Below are 23,364 nucleotides of genomic sequence, written 5' to 3'. Positions count from 1 at the left end.
TGGTTTTGATAAAATGGACAAAATTTGCGATTTTTTATAAATTTACCTGCACACGCACTGACGAAACTACTCATGCAGCATCAATCATTGTAAGCCATAGTCAAACTCCGTGATGGCCGTGATGGCGAAACAGTGAAGCTACTCCGTTCAGAAGTATGCGCGTTCAGAGAGCGGTACCCCGCCGCGTCGAAAATCGACATCGTGCGGCAGTTTATAGACGCTGGATACGCCCATTCCGGCATCTGCGACATCTTGGCACTATTGAACAACAATCGGAGCATCAAAAACCCGGTTCCGGGCGCCCGACGATTTTGAGCGATAAGAGGTTTCAAAAAATGCTGAAGAGGAAGACCGAGGGAAAAGAGGCTACATCGCTGCGTGCGCTTGGCCGGGAGTGCGGTGCAACCGATCAAACACTGAAATGTACCTGCTTAACATGGACATATGTGTCAGGAAGCGACAGTCCCGTTCACTGGTCTCGGAGCAGCGGCAGCGGCTGAGTTAGATTTTTGCAACGTGGCGGTGGTGATGGACAACGAGACCTATCTCGCCCTGGATGGCAACGACTGGCTGGGCATGTCGTATTTTATTTCCCCCTACGAAGGAAGTTAGCTCCGTTTCATTTCCTTCACCAGGTTCCCTAAAAAGGTGCTGATGTGGCTGACAATCACCGTGAAGGGAATGTCAAATCCGCTTTTCTTCCACTCGGGACTGGTCGTGGAAAGGCAAATTTATAATACGAAGCTCCTGTCGGAAGTTTAATGATAACTGAAATACCATAAGGGCGAAGACGCGGTATTCCGGCCGGATCTGGCGTCGGCCCACTACTAGAAGTGATCGTTGGAGGAGATGGAGCGGCTGAATATCGATATGGTACCCAAATCGGTGAACTCGGCCAACGTACCCCAGCTGCGTTCCATCAAGAATTATAGGCAAACCTGGAGCGCAAGATCTACTTCAACAATTTTGTCGCGAAATTGAGGAGGAATTAAGAAATAAAACAAAGAACTCAAATCATGTCTAAACGTTTTCGTCTGCCATGGCGAATGTTTCGGTTAGCTGCCGGAAGGGCGTAGAACTTTTTTGCAAGTAAGCAAATATAAATACCTTCCATGGAAAATTTATCAAACTCAATTATATGTCTTAGCTTTCTTACCACGATTTTTTATCACCAATCATGACAGACAGATGTTTTGTTATTTGCATCAAATTTTGTGAAACACGTGATACGATTGGAGTAAAAATATGAACAATCGTTTGATTTCGGCGCAATTATCAAGATTTTAAATCCGTGCATAAAACCTTTCTTGAGGTGCGGTAGGACTTCTTAGTTTTTGTTCTTAACATATACATACCAACAGTAGCGAACCGCTTTTATTTAAAACTTTTATTACAAACAACCAACTGCCCGCGAAAAGGAATCCGCTCATTTAGCATACAACCGAATCCCAGTTGGCACCTCGTAGTTGTTAACTTCGAGCAGATCGATCAGTTGCTTCGCGAAATCCCCCGTTATTTTCATCTCAGCGTCCTCGGCTTGCAGGCGATGAAACAGTCCAACCGCAGCCTCACAGTCATTGTCCCGCACGTACTGCTTCAGGATGAGCGCCAAAAAGTCTGCCTCTCGTATATTGGCCAACCCCCGCGAACACTTTGCCAATCGCAGCACAACGTCCAGCTTGCCAGAATTGATCAGAAACTCGCACTGCGTCATAATGTACTCCTGATTGATGTGGGTCTCTGGGTTGATGAGTATTCGGCGTAGTTGTGCTTCCGTGCCGGCGTCGGCTAATGCTACCAGGAGGGTGTTGTTAGTATTTACGGAGCCATGGATACCCGAACCGACACGGATCACCTCAGCGAGCAGTTTTTTCGCCATTTCCGGAGGGATTTCGGGATCGTTAGAATTTGTCAGCCGCACAAGAATGGTGAACACTTCAAGCTGCAGCGGTGTCTTCCGATGTTCGGTAGCTATTCGCAGAAACTCGGTGACTGCGTTTAGGATTTGATTTTTGAGTAGATATTCTCGAATGATTGGACCTAGTAGGGCATTCTCGTAACCGCAGTAACCAAGATCGATCAGGAATTGCAACATTTCCGAGCATTGGTTGTGTTCCGATTGCGCGTTGCTACCTGCAGCGTACTGTGCTGTGTTATTCAGTAGATTCCATATGTTTTTGTTGGCGTTTCCTGGGCGTATCGTACCCGAGGATGCACGCTCCTTGAGAATGCCTCTTGCTTTCTCTAGAAAGCCATTTTCAACCAGTAGTGCTGCGAAATCTACAATTTTGTGATCATCTAGCAGGAAACCCGGATAAGTTTGTTTGATTTGCGCCAGCATTCTACCCGCTTCGTCGACATTTTTTAGCTTAACACTTAATTCAAGCAGAGAAGCCATCAACCCGGAGCTTAGATCAACCTGCGCTTGGTCGCACTTTCGTTTCAGTTCAACGGCCCGTTTCAGACGATTCTCGCGAATGCACAGCTGTAGCAAGCGGCGTAGAACCCCTCTCGCATTCATCTTTTTTTCTTCAAGTTCAGTTAGATGACACTCTAGCTCTGCATAATTCATGTCTCGAGGGTGAACGTATATCGAATCGGACATCTCGCGGGACGATAATCCCAGTTGATCATCTACCAATGATTGCAACAACCTGTCCAACTCAGCACCTACCTGTTTGGTTTTCGATAAATGATTTCTAAGCACGTTCGCGCTCATTCTACTAATTCGCAGATTGGCCCTTTCATACTCCTCCAGAAAGCTTTTCAAAAATACCGTATCAAATTTGGTGTTTCTGTTGCTAATTATCTCAATTAAAAGTTGTCCTGCCAGATCGTGCTTCGGGTTTTGAGCTTTTTCTGTCAAATTTCGCAGCACGTTCGAAATTCGCCGCAACTGGTCGCTATTTTTTCCTTGCTGGGATTGCAAAACCAGTGGATAGACCATAGTTTGCGTGTTAATCTTAGTCGGATAAAGTTTAATTATTTTGGAAACATCATCAAATCGACTTTGGTACAGCAAGTGTGTCACGAATGGGCTCATAAGCACGGCCGCTTTCACTCCTCGGTCGTCAAGCACTTTGAAAGCCATCCGTACATCCTTTAACGTGATCGATAGCTTCGGCAGGACGAAAACCGAAAGTGTTTCCTCGTCGGGAGTCGTGTCCAGGCTTTGCATCATTTTTAAGACATCGAGCACTCCAGACTCACCCTGTCTATCGAAATTTTGGACAATCAGAGGCCAGAAATAATGAGGTCTGAGGTCTTCTTGCTGGCGAAGAAGTGTTAAAAATTTAGGTAACGAATCGATCCACGATTTAGAAGCACAATCGCAGGCCACATGCAGTGCCCGTGTATTCCTATTAGTTCTAACGAGAAACTCCACAAATGACGCGATCTCTTCGAAGGGTGCTTTAGTTTTAATCATTTCAAAGATTAACGAGGTTGCGTAGCTATCGTAATTGTCACTAGATTTGAACCTTGGAACTGGCAGTAAATTTATCAAATCTTTTATCTGGGCAAACCGCTTGAGGCCTAGTAGTTCCGAGCAAACATTCCTTAGTGCTGGATCAATTGTGATAGCATTTAAAACATCTGGTGGAAGTAAATCTAACAAAAGCGCTACAATTTCATTTTGTTTTACCAACAAAGCCTCCTTGATAGCTTCTAAAATGTGTTGCTCTTTCAAAATCAATCCATGCTTTTTGATTATTTCAACTGCTTCGTCCACCTGTTTGTTTGTTAGCCTTCCAACCAGTAACTCGCCAACAATATTACTATCCAGTTTAACATTCTGATCGGTAATTTCATCAAGCACTGTCTGCACAGCAGACAAATCTCCTGCTCTAAAATAACCCCGAACCAGCAGACTAACAAACTTACCGCTCGAGCCGAAACCCTCTTCACGTGCCTCAGCAATGGCTTCATCCATCTTCGCAATATCACCACGTTCAGCAACTGCTCCCAATAGTAGCGCGTAGAACTCTTCATCTTTGCTCACCTTCACCCTATTGATGAACTGACCAACGTCTTCACCGTCCAAATTGATACCATTGTCACGGTGTACCTGTAGCAAAACTTTCCACCGATTTAAGGTTGCCGTGTCCCCGCCGCCAGCCATAAACCAAATAGATTTGAACAATCGCATTCGTACCTCGGCCGTTTGCTCCATCAGCAAGCGACCACAGCAGCTCAATAGAAAATCGTACGCATCAGCTGTGATAGCTTCCGGCTTGGCTAAAACCTGGTTGAGCTTGTCGAGTGGTATTCGCCGGTACGTACGAGCATCTCTCGTCAGTTCTTCCACCAGCATGAGTGTATTTTTTTCTAAAATTTATAATTTGAATTACTAGATATAGAACAATTTTAAGCGAAGATCGTACTAAGTGACCCACCTCGTTTTACTGGCTTTGCTCGGGTTCCATTGAACCGGCATATGTGACTGTTTATTGTAACCGCCGGCAGCAAAACATTTCGGCAGCTAGTTTCATATCTGCTTCGCCGTATTTCCGCTTGTTGTATTACACTACGCGAGAATGTTCTGCTGACACTGAATGGTCTTAGCGAAAGTGCCGGCTTAGTTAACACATTTCGAAGAACATTCATTCTTGATACATTCATTTGGCGAATGAAAGTTATAATTAACAGGTTTTTAACACTATTTTTCGATACGATTACATGAGCACTGGTGATTTTGTTTTGATTTTGCTCCAAATTCTGCTAATGATGACAGCAAGAAATGTCATAGCAAAACGTGATGCAAAGTGTATTCACATATTGCGTAATATAGCATTAGAATGATGCACATCCAGTTTCGATTCAAACGAAAACGACAAAAAACTTTGTATTTCATAAATATTTAAAATTATGTACCAGAAATGGATACCAAAGCTCATACCTTAGTTAGTTAATTGATTTAAATTTATTTTACATACATCATCGGTAACATTCTCCAACTTTCTGACGAAGTGTGAGGTGATTGAAAGGTGGAAGCAGTACTACGACGAGAACCTTAACGGCGATGCAGAGGAGGACGACGACAAAGTGATAGTAGATCTCGGTGTACGCGCAGATGACGACAGAATTCCAGCGAGGAGAAAACAACAAAGCAGCTGGAGCTGACCAACTCCCCAGTGAACTGTTGAAACACGGTGGTGAATCACCGCGCTACACTAGGTTTTTACCAAGATTTTGGAAGAGGAGGTAGTACCGAAGGAGTGAATGAAGAGTACAGTGCCCCATCTTAAAAAAGGGCGACAGGTTAGATTATTGCAACTACCGTGCAATCACGCTGCTGAGCGCCGCCTACAAGGTACTCTCTCAAATTTTATGACGTCGATCACCACCGTTTGCGAGGGAATTCGTGAGTCAATACCGGGAAGAATTTCTGGGTACCCGCGCCACAAGGTTCTACAGAAATGCCGTGAATACAATGTGCCATCATTTGTTCATCGACTTCAAGTCGGCGTACGACATAATCGATCGAAATCGACTATGGCAGATTGTACACGATCACAGTTTCCCGAATAAATTGACACGGTTGGTCAAGTCGACAATGGACAGAGTGATGTGCGTAGTTTGAGTTTCGGGGACACTCTCGAGTCCATTCGATTCTCGACGAGGGTTGCGACAAGGTGATGGATAATCCTGCTTGTTATTTAATATTACTTTGGAAAGTGTAATACGTAGGGAAGGTATCGACACGAGTGGCACGATATTCAGGAAATTCGTTCAGCTCTTTGGATTCGCCGATGACATCGACGTCGTAGCACGTATCTCTGAGAAGTTGACGGAGACGTACATCAGACTGGAGGCTTAAACCGGACGAATTTGATTGGCCATAAACGCATCGAAGACTAAGTACATGAGAGCAAGAGATTCCAGAGAAGCAGTATCAACACCCACCACGAACTGATATTACCGTTGATGAAATCGAGGTGGTAGACGAGTTCGTGTACTTGGGCTCACTGGTAACTGCTGACAAAGACGCCAGCAGAGAAATTCGTCGACGTCTTATGGCAGAAAGTCGTGCCTGCATAGGACTCCGGAGGACACTCCGCTCGAACAAAATCCGCCACCGTACGAAGTTAACCATCTACAAAACACTGATCAAACCGGTTGGCGTTTTCGAACGGAAGGTGCTGCGTACCATTCGTGGTGGAGTGCAGATGGCAGATGTATTTTGGTGGAGGCGGATAAACCACGAGTTACATCCGCTATTGGGAGAACCACTCATCGTTCAAACGACGAAAATCGGGAGACTACGGTAGGCTGGGCGACAAGGCACGCAGAGAGCAAGGTGGCTCGATCAGGTGGAAGACGACTTGCGAGGCCTCTGCAGACCACATGTCTGGCGAGCTGCCATGGACCGAATTGAATCGAGACCACTTCTTCAAACAGTAAGGGGCACTACGGCCTGAAGCTGTTTAGTAAGGTAAGGTAATAAATTATCCAAATACCACTGGAAAGCATGGAATACGGCATATGATGAATGGAAGTTGTCGTACAACCGGTATGAAGTTAAAACTGTTGTACAGAATAATTAACCCTTAAGGTTTTATCAGCCAAATCTCGAAGATTTTGTGACTGTCATTTTCATCTTACCAGCATCAAACGTTGAGATCAGTCGAACTACCCAGTTTATACCAATAGTGATGTTATTTTGCACATTGCCATACAAACATATAAATTCAGTTTATCTGCAACCGTGGACAGCTGGTCCATACCCAGTAATATTAACGATATCACCAGTTCAAGTCCAGTTTTCTACATGAAACGTTTGATGAAGTGATACCAAATATAGACTCTACGCATTGTTTTCAATCAAAAATCATAAAATAGACATGAAATATTATGGGCTTCGACGATTCTTTTTTAAAATACTCTAATCTACTCGACTTCTGTATTTTTCTGGCTAGTGTTTGTAATTCTACATAATTTATTTTCCGTTTGATGACACATCATTCACCAACTATATATGTACGTTGCGTGAAACTTGTTTAACACAATTTTACAACGATAGTTTCAAGTGATTATACAAATTTGAAGATTTTTTAGCAATAGGGTTCTTTTCTTGTATTTATCTTATACATTGTATCAGGCACCCAAGCGCGCCTGGAATATCGCGTGCCGCCACTCGCAACCAAACACCTGATGTAGTTTCAGTGCGTGTTACCTATTGTAAAAAAAGTAGGAGGGTGGTATTCAAGACACGACCGCATGACGTTGGACTACGGTATTCTTATATTCCATTAAAACAAATAATAGAGAGAATTGCAACTCTAGTATTTGCTGCAATTTTATCTAACAGTGCATTTCTGGATGCTGAGACGTTAAAACGTTATAAATAATAATATATACTAAAAGAATGGATATCTTTTATTTAATCGCTGTCATTTCATACATATTCGAATCAACCCTTTGTTTGCTGCACTACCAAGACAATCATTTAATTGAGCGAATTGGTAAAATTTTCCTATCTAAGCAAAAAGCAAACTTTACGAAACTATCTGAAATTGGAGCCCAGAACCGAAAATTTTAAATTTGAAAATTGTTTGACATTTAATCGATAAAACTCATACTAGGTTAGTTCCAGCCCAGCGTATAACTTCATGTATTTGAAAAAAAAAAAAAACGTTTGGTTCAATAACTCAATATAGTAAGAGCTCAATCACACGTTTTTCGGTAGTTGTTATCAAGGTTTGGGCGAGTGACAGGAAAATATCTTAACTTCTTCAGTTGTGATTTAGAGCATTTCTAATTGTTTTGTTATTTTTCACGATAGCGACAAGTTTGTTTCTTTCTCTGTGTGCGAGAAACAAAATCAAAACCGCGCACCGAGAAACAAAAACGAAAATTTAATGAATGCTCATTGAGAAAACTTGCAACTCTTTTTACCAATAATTTATGATACACAAAAGAACCCGTTTTGATCTAAATCAAATTTCTAGTAAATAAGTGTTGATCATTCATAGGTAGTAATTTTTCCTCGATGAATAAAGACTGGCTGAAGAAGTTAAAATCGATGCTGTAAAATCAAATTCACAACTGTGTTCGTTAAGACGTTTTAATATTTTCAATGACAATAATAATCTTCGATAAACTCCCGCTATAGTTATTCACACACATGCTATAACTATCTAAACACGCGTTAAAACTATTCATACACACGCTGTAGCTATAGCTATCCATACACACGCTATTCCTTTCCATACATCCGATACAACTATCTATACACACGCATAAGCTATCCAACCATGTGCTATTACTATCCATACATACGCTATAACTAATCATTACACACGCAGCAGCTATCCACACACAAGCTGTAACTATCCGTACACACGCTGAAGATATACACGCAATAGCCATAATATGCTACACATGCTAGTGTCTTACACACGCTATAGCTAGCCATACACACGCAACAGCGCCATCCTTATCATCGCAAATGTCATAGCAATACAGATGCACATACGCTATATGTGCACACTGCACACACACTAAATGGCGGTAGCTTTCTGGCTGTTTTCACCAACGATATCTGAATTGGATTACCGCTGGTGGGGTCCAACTCAGATCGAAGGAGAACCGAACTGAATGAAGAAATGCAGCGTCCCACTACCTCCGCCGCTGCTGCCTGATACCACCGCTCTGGTTAGGCTGCAGCTCAGTTTGGCCGCTGGAATCAGCCACCGCTGCTGATTATACAAGACCGGCCTGGTGGCCTTTCACTTGTTAACTGATGACTGCTATGAGACGACACAGACTATTATATAGCCCAAAGCAAAAATCCATCCGCGAGCAAACAAGAAGCGAGCTTGTGATTGGTTGAATGTGCACGACTTTTAACACAACTTTTAACTAGTTTAGTATCGAAAACATATTTAAATTATTATATGTCAATCTTGCGCAATATTTCCCCTATCAATCAAGCCATTGGTGTTGTTGTGAACGATACCACAGGGCATACAGTTCGCTCTCCGGGATCAGGCAAAACAATCACCAGCACACAGTTGGCTGCCCGGGATCAGGCGAAAAAATCACCAGCGCTGACGTTATCACCAGTGGCGCACCAGCCAGCAGAGCGACCGCGAGAACAATAGAGAAGGTGACGGTGCAAGATCAGAAGTGGTGATTGTAGCGCAGTGATTTGCAGCGAAATTTATACAGGCTAATAAGATAGCACAATTTTTACATTCATTTTCATTAAATTAAGTAGTTCTAATCTAATAAAACTCGAAATAAGTAAGTCACATGAAAACGGTATTGGGAAAAATTAAATTAAAATAAAAATATAATCTTTTAGGCATAAATAGACTAAAAGTAGTCTTGGAAAATCTTTGATAGATTAAATCGGTATTCAACCTATGTGAGTAAAATTAATTGAAATTCATTAAAACCCAAATTTATTGATGCACAAAAACAGTTTAAAATAGGATACAAGTTGCATTGGCGCTACGGATCTGTAACGGCATTATCTATCTGCAGGAGGAAAGGCAAATTTGGGTTTGTACACTATAATTGTAAGTCGAAACATTTATATCTTTAATTATAAGTAACTCAACCTAAATAAATAATTTGTAGCTTTGATCAGCTCCAGAAGAAGTGGCTGATTTCAATAACTTATATTTCTACAACCCGAACAAAATCAAAGAATTATAACCTCAAAGGATGGATTCTGCCGATGAGTCATCATGTATGCTATGCGATGCCCCCAATAGTGCATGTGATATGGTACAGTGTGATTCTTGCCATCAGTGGGCGCATTTTTTCTGCGTCGGGGTAACGAAGGCAATTGAAGATCGTGACTGGAACTGTAAAAAATGCACTAAAGAGTTGCTGGTTCCGAAAACGAACAAACAGTCGAAAAGGACTGGAAGCCAGAAATCCAAAAGTGATGGAGGGTCTGAGCACGAATTGAGTACGTCTTTCGCCACTTCATTACGAAAATTGGAAGAAGAGCAACGAATTAAGGAAAAAGAAATGGCAGAGGAAATGATTCTTCAAGAAAGAAGGTTAGAAATGGAGAGAATATTAAAGGAGAAAAAAAGACAGATGGAGACCAAACTTCTCGAAAAGCGATTGTCACAAGAAAGAGAATCGAAAAAGCAGCAATTGGAGGAAGAGCGGCAAATGTTAGAAAGACAGTTGGAAGAAGAAAAAACGTTTTTGGAGGAAAGGAAGAATATGCAGCAAGAATTTCAAGCAGCGAAACAGATGATTGCAGAGAAGTACGTTAGGCAAGGCATTACATTAAATAAAGATAGACATGAAGAAAGGGATATGTTTCTTGGCGAAAAGATTGATTTTTGGATGCAAAAGCAAGGAGAAAATTCAAGACACGAACCCAAGAAAGGTGTAGAGGAGCAAAATTGTATTGATGAAATTGAGGCAGAAGACAGCGATCAGAATTCTGAGGGAAGTTCTGTGGTGAGTTACCATGATGATGTTCCGGAAAAGTACAGTACAGAGGAAACGCGAAACCGAAATAGAATTCGACAGCCTACGAAATTATCTGCAGAACATATAGCAGCTCGCCAGGCGATCTCGAAGCACTTACCCGTGTTCAAAGGCGAACCGGAGGTGTGGCCAATATTTATCAGTAGTTTCGAATTTACAACAGAAGCCTGTGGTTTTTCAAACTTAGACAACCTCAAACGACTACAAGATAGTCTGCAAGGGAATGCTCTAGAGGCGGTGCGTAGTAGATTGGTACTTCCAAGTTCAGTCCCGGACGTCATAGAAGACCTTCGCCGATTATTTGGGAAACCGGAAAAGCTGCTGAAAACCCTTCTCACAAAAGTACGCAATTCGCCAGCACCTAGAGCCGATCGTCTGGACACATTTATTCAGTTTGGGCTGACAGTAAAACAACTTTGCGACCACTTGGAAGCGGCAAATTTAAAGGAACACCTAAGCAATCCAATGTTAGTTCAAGAGTTGGTGGAAAAACTTCCTCCCAACTATCGGTTAGACTGGGTCCGATTCAAACGAGGGAAAAATGGAACGCCCCTCAGGATGTTTACTGACTTTATGAACGACATCGTATCCGACGTGTCCGAGGTGACAGAGTTTGTTCCTCCTGGTGTATGGGAATCGTCATCGCCGTCGTTCAGTAAAGCGAATACAAAACGGAAGGAGTTTATGCATGTGCATAATGCTGTATCCAGCAGAACCGAAGATCATTCAGACATTAAAGGAGTCAAACCATGTTGGGTCTGCAGAAGAACAGATCATAAACTCAGATTCTGCGACGATTTTAAACGGATGTCCTTGGTTAACAGGTTGAAGGTGGTAGAGAAAAATAAATTGTGTACGCTTTGTCTTAACAATCATGGGAAAAGTACATGCAATTTCAAAATTCGCTGCAATGTTGGTGGCTGCCGAGGCGGTCATCACCCATTGTTACATCGAGTTGAAGCAGCCGTTCAGATTTCAAATGTGAAATGCCACGCTCACGATCGAATAGGTCGATCGGTTATTTTCCGAATAGCACCAATTAGCCTACATTTTGGCGATCGCGTCGCCACCCTTCTGGCATTCTTTGATGAAGGGTCATCTGCTACGCTAATTGAGGAATCGGTGGCAAAGCAGTTGAATATTAAAGGAGTTGCAGAGCCTTTGGTGGTTACGTGGACTGGAAATGTTAAAAAATATGAAAATACATCAGTAAGAGCTAACGTAAAATTGTCTGCACAAGGATCTGACACCATGTTGCCATTGACAAATGTACGCACTGTGAAACAGTTAATGTTGCCTGAGCAAGATCTACAGTCTCAAGAACTAACAAATCGATACCCGCATCTTAGCAATATTCCCGTGGCAAATTATGAACGTTCTAGGCCCGGAATAATTATAGGTTTAGATAATTTACACATTTTCGCACCTCTTAACTCGCGCGTCGGTCCAGCAGGAGAGCCAATCGCTGTGTTCACGAAAATAGGCTGGATGATATACGGGCCTGAACCCCGGGAAACGACTGCAGAAGTAAGCCTGAATTTTCATTCATACGAAGCGATAACGAATGAACGGCTTCACGATCTAATTCGAGAACAATATGTTGTAGAAAACTTAACCACTCCTTTCGAAGGCTTATTGGAATCTTCGGAGAATCAACGAGCACGAGCAATTCTCAAAGCCACTACAATTCGCGTTGATGACCGTTTCGAAACGGGTTTGCTGTGGCGTGCTGATACGCGCCATTTTCCTGACAGTTACCCAATGGCTGTCCGAAGATTGATATCATTGGAGAAAAAGCTGGACAGGGATCCAGAATTGTTTCAGAGCGTACATTGGCAGATTCGAGACTACGTAACAAAAGGTTATGCGCACAAAGCTACTGAGAAGGAACTAGTGGAGTCGCAACCTAACAGTATTTGGTACCTTCCGCTGAACGTGGTACGAAACCCACGAAAACCAGGAAAGATTAGATTTGTTTGGGATGCAGCAGCCACCGTAAATGGGATTTCATTAAACAGCGAGCTATTAGCGGGTCCAGATATGCTTCAGTCGCTGCCAGTGGTCATCAATCGTTTCCGGGAGCGACGGATTGCCTTCGGAGGCGATATACAAGAAATGTATCATCAGATACGCATTCGCTCTGACGACAAACAAGCCCAACGTTTTCTGTTTCGCTCCAGTCCGAACGACAAACCGGAAGTTTACGTCATGGACGTCGCAACTTTCGGATCTACCTGTTCTCCCTGCTCAGCCCAATTTATCAAAAATATCAACGCAGCGGAGTTTGCTGAGGAATTTCCGGAGGCAGCTGCAGCAGTAATCAACAATCATTACGTTGATGACTATTACGATAGTGCCGATTCTGTAGATCATGCTTACAAGATCGCAAGGGAGGTTAAATATATACACTCTCGCGGCGGTTTTCATCTAAGGAATTGGGTTTCCAATTCATCGGAATTTCTTGAAGCCATGGGGGAACCAAGCAAAAATTCTGCTGTTCACTTCAATCGAGATAAAAGCACGATGGTCGAACGGGTTTTGGGAATCATGTGGGACCCATCAGAGGATGTGTTTCGTTTTTCAACTACAGTTCGGGAGGCATATAAACCAGTGCTTCATGGCATCGAGAGACCAACAAAAAGAATAGTACTTAGCTGCGTGATGTCGATGTTTGACCCTCAAGGTCTTCTTTCCCCTTTCACCGTGTTTGGAAGAATGTTGATTCAGGATCTATGGAGAACCGGTTGCGACTGGGACGATCCAGTTGATGATAGATCCTATGAGAAATGGACACGTTGGACTAAAGTATTGCCGCAAATTGCTGCCATCAAAGTTCCTCGGAGTTATTTCGGTGTATCAAAATTGTCCGAAGTAAAGAAAATTCAACTTCATATTATAACAGATGCAAGTAAAGGAGCGCTAGGGTGTGTTGCATACTTTCGAGCGATTGTGGAAGGAAATGTGCGATGCGTGCTGGTGGCAAGCCGCGTGAAAGTCGCACCTTTAAAACCTGTCTCTATCCCTCGTCTAGAGTTGCAAGCAGCAGTCATAGGAGCCCGGCTGGCATCCGCAGTACGAAAAAATCATTCTTTCGATATTGAAACGCAATTCTTCTGGTCGGATTCAACCACTGTTCTCTCGTGGATCAGGTCAGACCATCGTCGTTATAAAGAGTACGTAGGACATCGCGTGGGTGAAATTTTATCCATCAGCCGGCTGCCTGAATGGAAATGGATTCCCACAAAACTGAACGTGGCCGATCAACTGACGAAATGGACTAGGGACCCGGAGATGAACGCTGCTTCCACTTGGTTCAATGGACCAGATTTCATGTACCTTGGAGAAGAAAACTGGCCGAAGCAAAGGGCGGTTCAGGCTGAAACAGAGGAAGAAATGAAGGTGCATCTTATGATTCACGATGTTGAGGTGCCAGCAGCAGTTATAAAAGTCGAGCGTATATCAAAATGGAACATCTTGGTTCGAACGTTAGCAAGCGTCTATCGGTTCCTGTCGAACTGTAAAAGGAAAATAAATCGTTTACCACTAGAAACGTTGAGAGCTTCGCTTAGACAAGCGAATCTTCTAAAATCAATAAAATATCCAGTAGTAATAACCCCCTTAAAACAGCAAGAACTAGGAAAGGCAGAACAGACGCTTTTCAAAATGGCACAAATTGCTGTTTTTGAGCCTGAATTTAAAATTCTCAAAAAGAACGCAGAATTACCAATGGAAAAGTGGTTGAAGCTAGAAAAATCTAGCTTGCTTTATAAACTTACTCCGTTAGTCGACGGCCAAGGAATTATTCGTTCTGAAGGCCGTACTGGTAGGGCCGAGTTTTTGCCATTCGACTTAAGGTTTCCTATCATACTACCAAAGGATCATATCATTACAGCAAAACTCGTCCAGCATTTTCATGAAAAATTTGGACATGGTGGGCGTGAAACGGTTAAAAATGAACTTAGGCAGCGTTTCTTGATACCGAAAGTAGGAGCAGTAATTGCAAAAGTTGCCAAGACATGCGTTTGGTGTAAGGTAAAGCGAAATCACCCGGCGACTCCTAGAATGGCAGCTCTTCCTGTTCAAAGACTTATGCCCTACCTGCGCTGTTTCAGCTACGTGGGCGTGGACTATTTGGGGCCGTTCACGGTAGTTGTGAACAGGCACAGTGAAAAACGGTGGATCGTCTTATTTACATGTTTAGTAGTACGAGCAGTTCATCTGGAAGTAGCTCATTCGCTGACTACACAATCCTGTCTCATGGCAATTCGCCGTTTCATCTGCCGACGTGGTCCCCCCTTAGAATTTTTTTCTGATAATGGGACGAACTTGAAGGGTGCGAGCAAAGAGTTAAAGGCGAATATGCAGGCAATTGGAGAAGAGAGTGCCAATGAATTCACTTCAGCTCGTACGAAGTGGACATTTAGCCCCCCAGCTACCCCCCATATGGGTGGGGTGTGGGAAAGACTTGTCCGGTCAGTAAAGGCAGTCTTGTCAGTTCTAGATGATGGACGACGATTAACAGATGAAGTTTTATTAACATCAATAACCGAAGCTGAGGATATAGTGAACTCGCGTCCTCTTGTCTACGCATCACAGGAATCGGAGGAGGCGTTGACACCAAATAATTTTCTTCGGGGAGTGTCCCCCAATGAACCACGGCAAGGAACACCCCCCACGTATCCGGCAAAAGCTTTGAGAGATTCATTCCATCGATCACAGCAGTTGACTGAAGAAATGTGGAAAAAATGGATTCGTGAATACGTTCCGTCAATTAGTGGACGGTCAAAATGGTTTGCTGAATCCAAAAATTTGCAAGTAGGCGATCTTGTATACGTCGTAGAAGGTAATAAACGAAAGTGTTGGGTCCGTGGAATCGTCGAAAACCCAATAGTGTCGGGTGACGGGAGAGTTCGGCAAGCGTGGATTCGAACCAATAGCGGTCTCTGCAAGCGAGCAGCGACGAACCTGGCTGTCTTAGAGATAACTGATAGTGACACTGAACCGGAAGTGGCCTCCGGTACAGGATCACGGGCCGGGGCATGTTGTGAACGATACCACAGGGCATACAGTTCGCTCTCCGGGATCAGGCAAAACAATCACCAGCACACAGTTGGCTGCCCGGGATCAGGCGAAAAAATCACCAGCGCTGACGTTATCACCAGTGGCGCACCAGCCAGCAGAGCGACCGCGAGAACAATAGAGAAGGTGACGGTGCAAGATCAGAAGTGGTGATTGTAGCGCAGTGATTTGCAGCGAAATTTATACAGGCTAATAAGATAGCACAATTTTTACATTCATTTTCATTAAATTAAGTAGTTCTAATCTAATAAAACTCGAAATAAGTAAGTCACATGAAAACGGTATTGGGAAAAATTAAATTAAAATAAAAATATAATCTTTTAGGCATAAATAGACTAAAAGTAGTCTTGGAAAATCTTTGATAGATTAAATCGGTATTCAACCTATGTGAGTAAAATTAATTGAAATTCATTAAAACCCAAATTTATTGATGCACAAAAACAGTTTAAAATAGGATACAAGTTGCATTGGCGCTACGGATCTGTAACGGCATTATCTATCTGCAGGAGGAAAGGCAAATTTGGGTTTGTACACTATAATTGTAAGTCGAAACATTTATATCTTTAATTATAAGTAACTCAACCTAAATAAATAATTTGTAGCTTTGATCAGCTCCAGAAGAAGTGGCTGATTTCAATAACTTATATTTCTACAACCCGAACAGGTGTTTAGAATCTGTTCAGTGGTAATGATAAAAGAAGCATTTTAAAACGGTGTTGAAACACCTGTTGCAGCTACCGAAAGCGAGCTCGTTATTGGTTGAAAGCTGTGAGACTGTTTACAAAGTCAGATCGGTTGTATCCGTTAGTGTCGACTGTGCTTGTGAAGAGAGGTGGTGATTGGTTGCTCGGTATGATTTAGACAATCGATGTGATTTATCAATTTTTCAATAGTGTATCTCGAACAATAGGTTATTTTTGTTACATAAATTCAACCGTAAAAGAATTTCTGATCGGTTGATGCCAAAACCTCGAAATTCTGAAAAGAAATGACTGATGTATAAGCGCTCAAAACCTGACCACTTTTCCCTGGTTTTCCCCGGTTGAATTACTAGATTTTCAAATTCAGGTGCCTAACTTCGATATAGACGTTAGTCCAACGTCAAAACGAAAAAAAAACACACTAATAGCGACGTCCTGTATTTTGTGACGTGTAACGAAAAAAAACTCGCAAAATTTTCAGTTCAAAGGTTTAGGATCGAAGTAGTCCAAATCAAACATTCGCGAAAAATTTTTCATTCTCATTTGATCGGCCGAGCCGTTAAGAAGCAAAACTTTTATAGCGAAGTAGTTTGAAAATATATTTTTGAAGAAATCTTTTGTCTAGAAGACAGTTCATCAACCAACTCAACAAGTACCAAATTTGAATTTTCAAACTTATCATGGATTCAAAGGTAAGTTTACTTATCAACTTTCAAATACGTGAGTAAGTTTTTTCTTCGTCGAGCAGAGAAATCAAAGTCAGGACTTTGACGAGGAGCCTACGGATGCGATGAGAAGACGTGGACGCCGTTCTCGTTCACGATCACGCTCTAGATCCAGGGCAATGTCCCCACGTCGCGAATCACCGAGGCGCCGTTCCAGAAGCCGTCGCCGTCGTAGCCGCATGTGAGAAAAATTCACCGAAGGCTACAACCCAGAGGTCGAAAGAATAAAAATTTTTACAATGTACACCTCTAGTGAATTTAATATTTGTAACATATTCGAAATAACCATTTAACTTAGCAACAAGTAGTTTGTTACTGTTAGCAACGGTATATATGGGATCTTCTGATATTTCGTTTTCCACTTTGCACGGACAAATACTTTCACTTACCACTTGCTAATATTAGTGACAGACAAGTACTTTAAAAATAAGGAAATCAATTATTTTATTCAAAAAATAATTACCAACAATATCTGTGCTCGTCCTACATTACTAAACATACGCATAAAATAGATCCTGCGGTAGCCCTAGTTTTAATTTTAACATGAATAACTGCATCTTGTTTGTATTTTTATATTGTTTCGTCACTGTACATAGTTAGAAGCAGCCTGTCTCGCAATACGTATCTTTACTAAGCTTGTGCTCTGGCTAGTGTTTCAAATCTACTTAAATAGCAAAAACATTAAAACAAAAGAATTTGTTGCATTTTTTTTTTGTTTCAAAACTCGCAGTCTTTTCTATGATAACAATCTGCATAACAGAAAGTTTCATCCCTTTTGTGGCGTTGCGAAATGTTGCACTAACTACATATACCAAAACATAGAATCCAGAAAAAAAAACATTTAAATCAAATTTAAATCAATTATCACAATCGAGTCTTACCGCTCATCAAACCATTCAATTCCGTTCAATTTTTGTTTTTACGTTCTTCCAATGGATTTTTTTTTGTCTAATTACTGTTGGAAAAACATTTGTCGCAAACACGCACCTCGTTCAGCCACCCACGCTCAGGCACGGGTCGCTGGTGTTTTGAACATTCGGCACAAACGGCATTCCCGCAGGCTCGGCAGTGATGTCTCCGTCGGTCGATGGCGAGAAAGGAGGACTGTGAGGGCGACTGTGGGGATGCCGGGGTTGTGTTACCGGTCACACTCCGCTGCTGAACGGTTTGCTTGCCATTGAGTTCCTCTGGGCAGCCGAACACCAACTTGCATGAGTGGCAGTGGGGAGCTTCGGAGTCTGGAACCCAATACGAGGGCCGTGCGGATTCTTTGATGAAATCTGCAAAAGCACAAAAGTGAAAACAAGTTGAAACATACGCTGTTACTAAAACAAAAACTTTAACGCGCATAAACCTTTTGGATACTCCACAACTGCACCGATTTTGCTAAACGTATTGCAGACCGCTTCGGCCAACTTTCGCGCAATCACATCGGCCTCAGCATCTCCCGTAGTGGCACCGTTGTTGTTGTTGTTGTTGATGTTACTGCCTGCAGAAGATGTCGTATCCGGTTCAGTATTGCAGCTAGTGACTAAACAGGATAGCAGAAAGATGACGTAGGGAAACGTGAGCAGAGTTCCGGTGGATGATCTTACCTCGAGGGTTGACGATCTCTGTCGTTCCGTTGGACCGTTGTAACTTCATTAGCTCATCCCGGCAACCATTGCAAACCCGTACTGGATAGTCCCAGCCGCGCCCAATAACAGGCATTTTGTGCTTAGAACATGCGTTGCAGAATCCCTCTCCACAGTTGCGGCAGTGATGCTTCTTCAGCTCGAGCCGTTCGAAGTTGCAGATGCAACTCTTGCAGTGCTAAAAAATTCGTCCCCAAAACGATTAGATGTGGGCTCGGTTAGAATGGTTCTAGAAAAACCTACAATAATTTCACTGTCTGGTCGCCAGTAGGTGGGGCGAATTTTATCCGTCATCCAGGATTTGATCGATTTTGTGGGCTGTTCGCCGAAGCTAGCCAATGTATCGGTGATATAGGTAACGCTGTCCAAGACTAGTTGAGCCGAATGAGTCGGACCGCGGGTCTGTAGTCCACCATCACTCCAGATATGCACGATTTCGGGTCTACGTGGACGAAAATTAATCCATATTAGAGATATAATGTAAATGCAACCACTACTACTTTTTTCTTCTTCAGTTTTGAATTCTTAACTCAATCTAATATTTACCTGACCGACGTTTGCTCCGGTGGCTTGTTTCCGTACCAGTGCTGCCGGGAGCGATAAATCTCCCCACAGTACGGACACTCAATAACCGATCCACTCCAGGCGTACTTGGCAAGCCCCAACCAGGAGGAATCGTTGTTAGTTTGAGTTTTGATATCGACAACCACCTGTCGGCCGTTCACGTAGCACTTATTGCACAGGTAGACTTTGTTCTCGAACTGGTGCTGGTATTTACACGTGCTAGCACATTTGTGGTCCTCCTTGTAGTCGAGGTGACCCATCGATAGCTGGCAGCGAATTTTGCAGCTTTTACATTTCGTCATGCAAGTGAAATACTGCTCCGGGAAGATGTGGTTCGAAGCAGATGACAGTTCTCCGTTAAACTTTGCATTCAATGCGTTGAGTGCCTCGAACACGAGCGTAGGCTGCCTGGGGGAACGTACGGTTGTGTTTCTCAGCTCACATATCAGTGCATTCCTAAGCGAATCGAAATTCGTCGGTGGCTGACTTGTTTTGATCCCGACATACCGCAGTGAGCTGTATGCCGTCAACTCGAGCTTTGACCTACCAAATCGTTCCCTAATAATGTCCTCTTCTTTTCTACCCTCGTCGTCTTCCTTTAAAACTTCGGTATTGAGCGTTTCATGGAATATTATAACCGCAGGTCCAAGCGATTGCGGGGAACTGGATAGGGCCAGCTTATGTAGGGCAGTTGAAAAGTATTTGGTGAACGCTTTCGAAGCCATTCCTAAAAATTCGTACATATCCGTTCGGAGTCGCTCCGATCGCGTCCGATAAACAATAATATCCGATATGGCTAGAACCTTCAGTAACATTCTCGTTTGTCGGTACTTGTTGCCCGTTTCACCCAATAACCCCTCAGTATCTAGGCAGATTACGTTGTTATTCGGATTAAACGCAGCCCAAATTCCCATTGTGCAGCTACTTTGTTCGGCTGAAGTCTTGAAAATTTCATGTCCGTTAAAAAAGGCATGATTAAGTGTGTGACTTTTGCCATCGCCGGTGTTTCCGAAAACAGAGACTACCTTGATTTTGGCATCTGCTGCCACACCCAACTTTTTGCAGAAATCTTCTCCAGATTCGAGCTGCAAGTTCTCCTTTTCGTCCATTAGCAGGAAACTCATGGCACGTTCATCCTTTGGGTCATCATCAACCTTATAAATATCGAGCGAAACCATCGGCGGCACATCGGATATGTTGATACCGGAACCCGAGATCACATCCGGTTGAGGCGAAAATCCACCCCTGTTGATCTGTTGGGAGAGGGAAGATAGGAAAAGAAAAGTTCTTACGTTATCTACTGCGGTACTGATGTTTGTTTGCCTTTGCGAACCACAACGTTGGACGTCACAAAAACGGAGGTTTGGCTTGATGGAGCGTTCGTTCAGAGTGAGAGAGAGATAAGTGTACGACACGCTACCAGCTGGTAATCACCGGATTACCGATCGACGGCCATCAGTGTGGGGCAAAGGCACAAAGCAAGCTGCTTTGATAAGGATTGCCTAGTGCGCGGTCGCTCATCATCTGATGTAATTTTTGTAAACTCTGCACGGAAATTGCGCCGTTCACATCGTATTTAGGTCGACCGTTTTTGTTCTACCTTAATTTAAAAGCAACCGAATTACTAACTCTGAGCCCTCCAATTTTTGGTAAAAAGTTAAACACTTACCTTCCGGCCCATTTTATTAGGATGCGATTTGTCGACCGGTTTCGTGCGAAACTAAGAAGGAACTGATGATCGGCTCTAGTGGAGAAAGTACTGACCGCAGGCAATCTTTGTTGAACAAATATATAGCTAACTGCAGTAGTATGCTATTTGCAAATAGGTCGATGTTGCAACAACAACAAAAAAAAACAATACAATCCTTAAGGCAAACGAAGTGAAGAAAAATATGTGCTTTTGAATGTGTGACGTTTTCCCTTAGTTGGCACTTCATCGAAGAACACACCTTAACGGGTATGGATCGGGGATATTATGCTTGAATACTACTGATATTTCCCCACTTGAAGATTTATTAATAGAGGACAGCAGTATCAGCGTCTCATCGCTAGTTTCAAATCTACCTAACTTTGCTTGTTGTTATTATTATATATAATAGAATTTTGCAGAAAAACACAAGAAAATGTGAAAAATGCTCAAAACGTTCAAAAAATCAGGAGCAACAAAAATGACAAGGACAATTCTCGTCAGTCTATGTCAATCTTTATGTCCTGGTTCACCAATCTCCCTATTTGCACCCCTCGTCTTCTAGTTCCAACCGGATTTAGAGCGAGCCCCAATTTTTCAGGGTAGCTATCCGGCATTCAAATTACATGCCCAGCGTACCCTTCCAGCTTTGTACATTTTCTGAATACTGGGTCCGCCGAAGAGGCGCGCAAGCTCCGTACTCCTGCACAACCGTCAAAGATGGTTCTTAGCAACTGGCGTTCAAAAAATCCAGGCGCTCGCAAATCCTCCTACGTTCTGTACATAATACACTTGGTGTGGATACTCAGGTTTTGCGACCATAGTTTATTTAGGGAGCCCATAGTAGGCACGACTCCTTCCAATCTCCCGGTTGGCCGAGGTATGCAAACTCGTCGAATGAATACGAGCATTCCTGTCGATTGCTACCGTATTGCACAATCGTGCCCTGCCGTGATCGGATAGGCTTACATATACATACTTTGTTTTGGACGTATTAATCTTCAATCCGATCCTATCGGGTATACTGGTCTGCCACTGTCTCAAGTTGTTAAACCCCGCCCGTCTCATAACACCTTCTAGCGCAACATTAAACATTAGGCAGGAGAGACAATCACCTTATCGTAACCTTTGTGGGACTCGAAGAAGTCTGATGCTCTACCCGAAATCCTCATAAAACACTTCAGGTTTTGCCGGCAGCCCTGAAAAGCCATTTGCGTCAAGATTTTACCACAGCTCTTGTCGGTTTATTGTAACGTATGCGGATTTAAAATCGACGACAAGATGGTGTGTAGTGACTCCAAACTCGCGGCACTTTTGGAGGATTTGCCGCAGTGTGAAGATTTGACGCCCTCCCAGCTGGTCTCGAAGCACGATACTGACCTAACAAGCCAGTCGTCGTATGTTCGAGTCCAGTGAAGGAAATGAAATTAGCAATGGGCGATATTGTATCGGTATCGGAAATATCGATACTTTTGAGGCGATATTTCGATTTTTTGGATCGATACACGAGCGTCCGATATTCGACCGTATCGATACTGAAAACCGCGATATTTGTATCGATATTCTTTTATGCATACAGACCAGCTAGCTGACATCGCGCATCTCAATGTGTACACGAGATCACCGCCACTTTTCATACGCTATGTTATGCTGTCTGTCAGTGTCAGTGGAGCCCACACATCGTTGAACCGCTGCGATGTTAGCTGCGATAAAGCAAAGCAAACTGGATTGAGATGCCAGCTAGTTGATACGAGCTGGAACCACTGAAAAGCTGCCACTGTCAGTATAAATATCGCACAAGTCTATTTGCACTAGCAAAACTTAGATGGAGAAATAGGTAGAGAGAATGTTGTGAGCCAAACGAACTGTCAAAATTCGAGCCAAGCGCAGTATAGGGCCAAATTCGAAATTTGTTTTACTTAAGCCACACATTTAAAGCCCATTCGTTGTTTTGCTTTCGTCTCGATTAGACGCAAATTGTTCATCTCCGTTTGAGTTTGCAAAATAACAATACACGAGTTATCGTACGGGTGTTTTTTTGTCGATTATTTCTTGTGCTGCGCGATAACAATAGCCGGTAGTTTATCGGCAGAAACATCTTCTGCACACTGGTAGGGGCAGGCTACCCCGCCAGTGATCCGATACGCAGCTGATATATCAGCAAGAATAATTCTCCCGCACCGCTGTTACCCCGCTAGCAGCACGGACCATCATACGATCGAGCGAGTGGAAGTCAACTACAAGTGGCATCTACAAGGTCGCGTGTAGGATACGGCCACTGTGTCACAACACGAAGCTGGATCGTCATTGTTTGTTCTGCGGAGACGCTCGATTAATCCTACTATCAGCCGTGAGGTCGTGACTTAGACGTTCGGTGAAGTATTCACTTTAGAATTTTTATCATTATTATTAATAGTATTATTATTGTTATTATTATAATTATTATTACTATTATTATTATTATTATTATTATTACTATTATTATTATTATTATTATTATTATTATTATTATT

General features: G+C 42.8%; 3 protein-coding genes across 10 annotated transcripts; 1 reads left to right on the top strand and 2 right to left on the bottom strand.

Annotated features, from left to right (window-relative positions):
* Nucleotides 1-1,361: 1,361 nt before the first annotated feature.
* Nucleotides 1,362-4,715, bottom strand: LOC129729595 (leucine-rich PPR motif-containing protein, mitochondrial). Its single transcript, XM_055688288.1, has 2 exons — nucleotides 4,395-4,715; nucleotides 1,362-4,326 (listed from the first exon to the last, which is right to left on the bottom strand). The coding sequence occupies exons 1-2, from the start codon at nucleotides 4,618-4,620 to the stop codon at nucleotides 1,427-1,429; spliced, it is 3,126 nt and encodes a 1,041-aa protein (XP_055544263.1). The 5' UTR covers nucleotides 4,621-4,715; the 3' UTR covers nucleotides 1,362-1,426.
* Nucleotides 4,716-8,959: 4,244 nt separating this feature from the next.
* On the top strand, nucleotides 8,960-17,210 carry LOC129729590 (uncharacterized). Of its 5 annotated transcripts, none has more exons than XM_055688276.1 (3): nucleotides 8,960-9,370; nucleotides 9,428-16,933; nucleotides 16,990-17,210. In XM_055688276.1, exon 2 carries the CDS (start codon nucleotides 9,673-9,675, stop codon nucleotides 15,691-15,693), a length of 6,021 nt encoding a protein of 2,006 aa, XP_055544251.1. In that variant the 5' UTR covers nucleotides 8,960-9,370; nucleotides 9,428-9,672; the 3' UTR covers nucleotides 15,694-16,933; nucleotides 16,990-17,210. The 5 variants fall into 5 exon arrangements, with proteins under 5 accessions (XP_055544251.1, XP_055544249.1, XP_055544252.1 ...); XM_055688274.1 differs by having other exon boundaries at nucleotides 8,960-9,524; nucleotides 9,586-16,933; XM_055688277.1 differs by having other exon boundaries at nucleotides 8,960-15,927; nucleotides 15,985-16,933.
* Nucleotides 17,211-17,382: 172 nt separating this feature from the next.
* Nucleotides 17,383-23,065, bottom strand: LOC129729591 (zinc finger FYVE domain-containing protein 1-like). Of its 4 annotated transcripts, none has more exons than XM_055688279.1 (7): nucleotides 20,834-23,063; nucleotides 20,488-20,764; nucleotides 19,147-20,417; nucleotides 18,844-19,042; nucleotides 18,562-18,778; nucleotides 18,321-18,497; nucleotides 17,383-18,246 (listed from the first exon to the last, which is right to left on the bottom strand). In XM_055688279.1, the coding sequence occupies exons 3-7, from the start codon at nucleotides 20,340-20,342 to the stop codon at nucleotides 17,915-17,917; spliced, it is 2,121 nt and encodes a 706-aa protein (XP_055544254.1). In that variant the 5' UTR covers nucleotides 20,343-20,417; nucleotides 20,488-20,764; nucleotides 20,834-23,063; the 3' UTR covers nucleotides 17,383-17,914. The 4 variants fall into 4 exon arrangements, with proteins under 4 accessions (XP_055544254.1, XP_055544255.1, XP_055544253.1 ...); XM_055688280.1 differs by having other exon boundaries at nucleotides 20,498-20,764; XM_055688278.1 differs by lacking the exon at nucleotides 20,488-20,764 and having other exon boundaries at nucleotides 20,834-23,065.
* Between the last annotated feature and the right edge of the window lie 299 nt (nucleotides 23,066-23,364).

Source organism: Wyeomyia smithii, chromosome 3 (genome assembly GCF_029784165.1).
Source record: "Wyeomyia smithii strain HCP4-BCI-WySm-NY-G18 chromosome 3, ASM2978416v1, whole genome shotgun sequence".
Lineage (NCBI taxonomy): Eukaryota > Metazoa > Arthropoda > Insecta > Diptera > Culicidae > Wyeomyia > Wyeomyia smithii.
Note: the sequence above shows the minus strand (reverse complement) of the source record. Positions and strands in the feature narration are given on the sequence as shown.

Coding starts and splice junctions, on each gene's coding strand:
- LOC129729590 (XM_055688276.1), top strand. CDS start 9,673: ATGGATTCTGCCGATGAGTCATCATGTATGCTATGCGATGCCCCCAAT.
- LOC129729591 (XM_055688278.1), bottom strand. Junction 19,043..19,146: donor CCGGAGCAAACGTCGGTCAG/GTAAATATTAGA, acceptor TCGTCCACGTAG/ACCCGAAATCGTGCATATCT. Junction 18,779..18,843: donor GACCAGACAGTGAAATTATT/GTAGGTTTTTCT, acceptor CGAATTTTTTAG/CACTGCAAGAGTTGCATCTG.
- LOC129729595 (XM_055688288.1), bottom strand. CDS start 4,620: ATGAATGTATCAAGAATGAATGTTCTTCGAAATGTGTTAACTAAGCCG. Junction 4,327..4,394: donor AGCAAAGCCAGTAAAACGAG/GTGGGTCACTTA, acceptor TATAAATTTTAG/AAAAAAATACACTCATGCTG.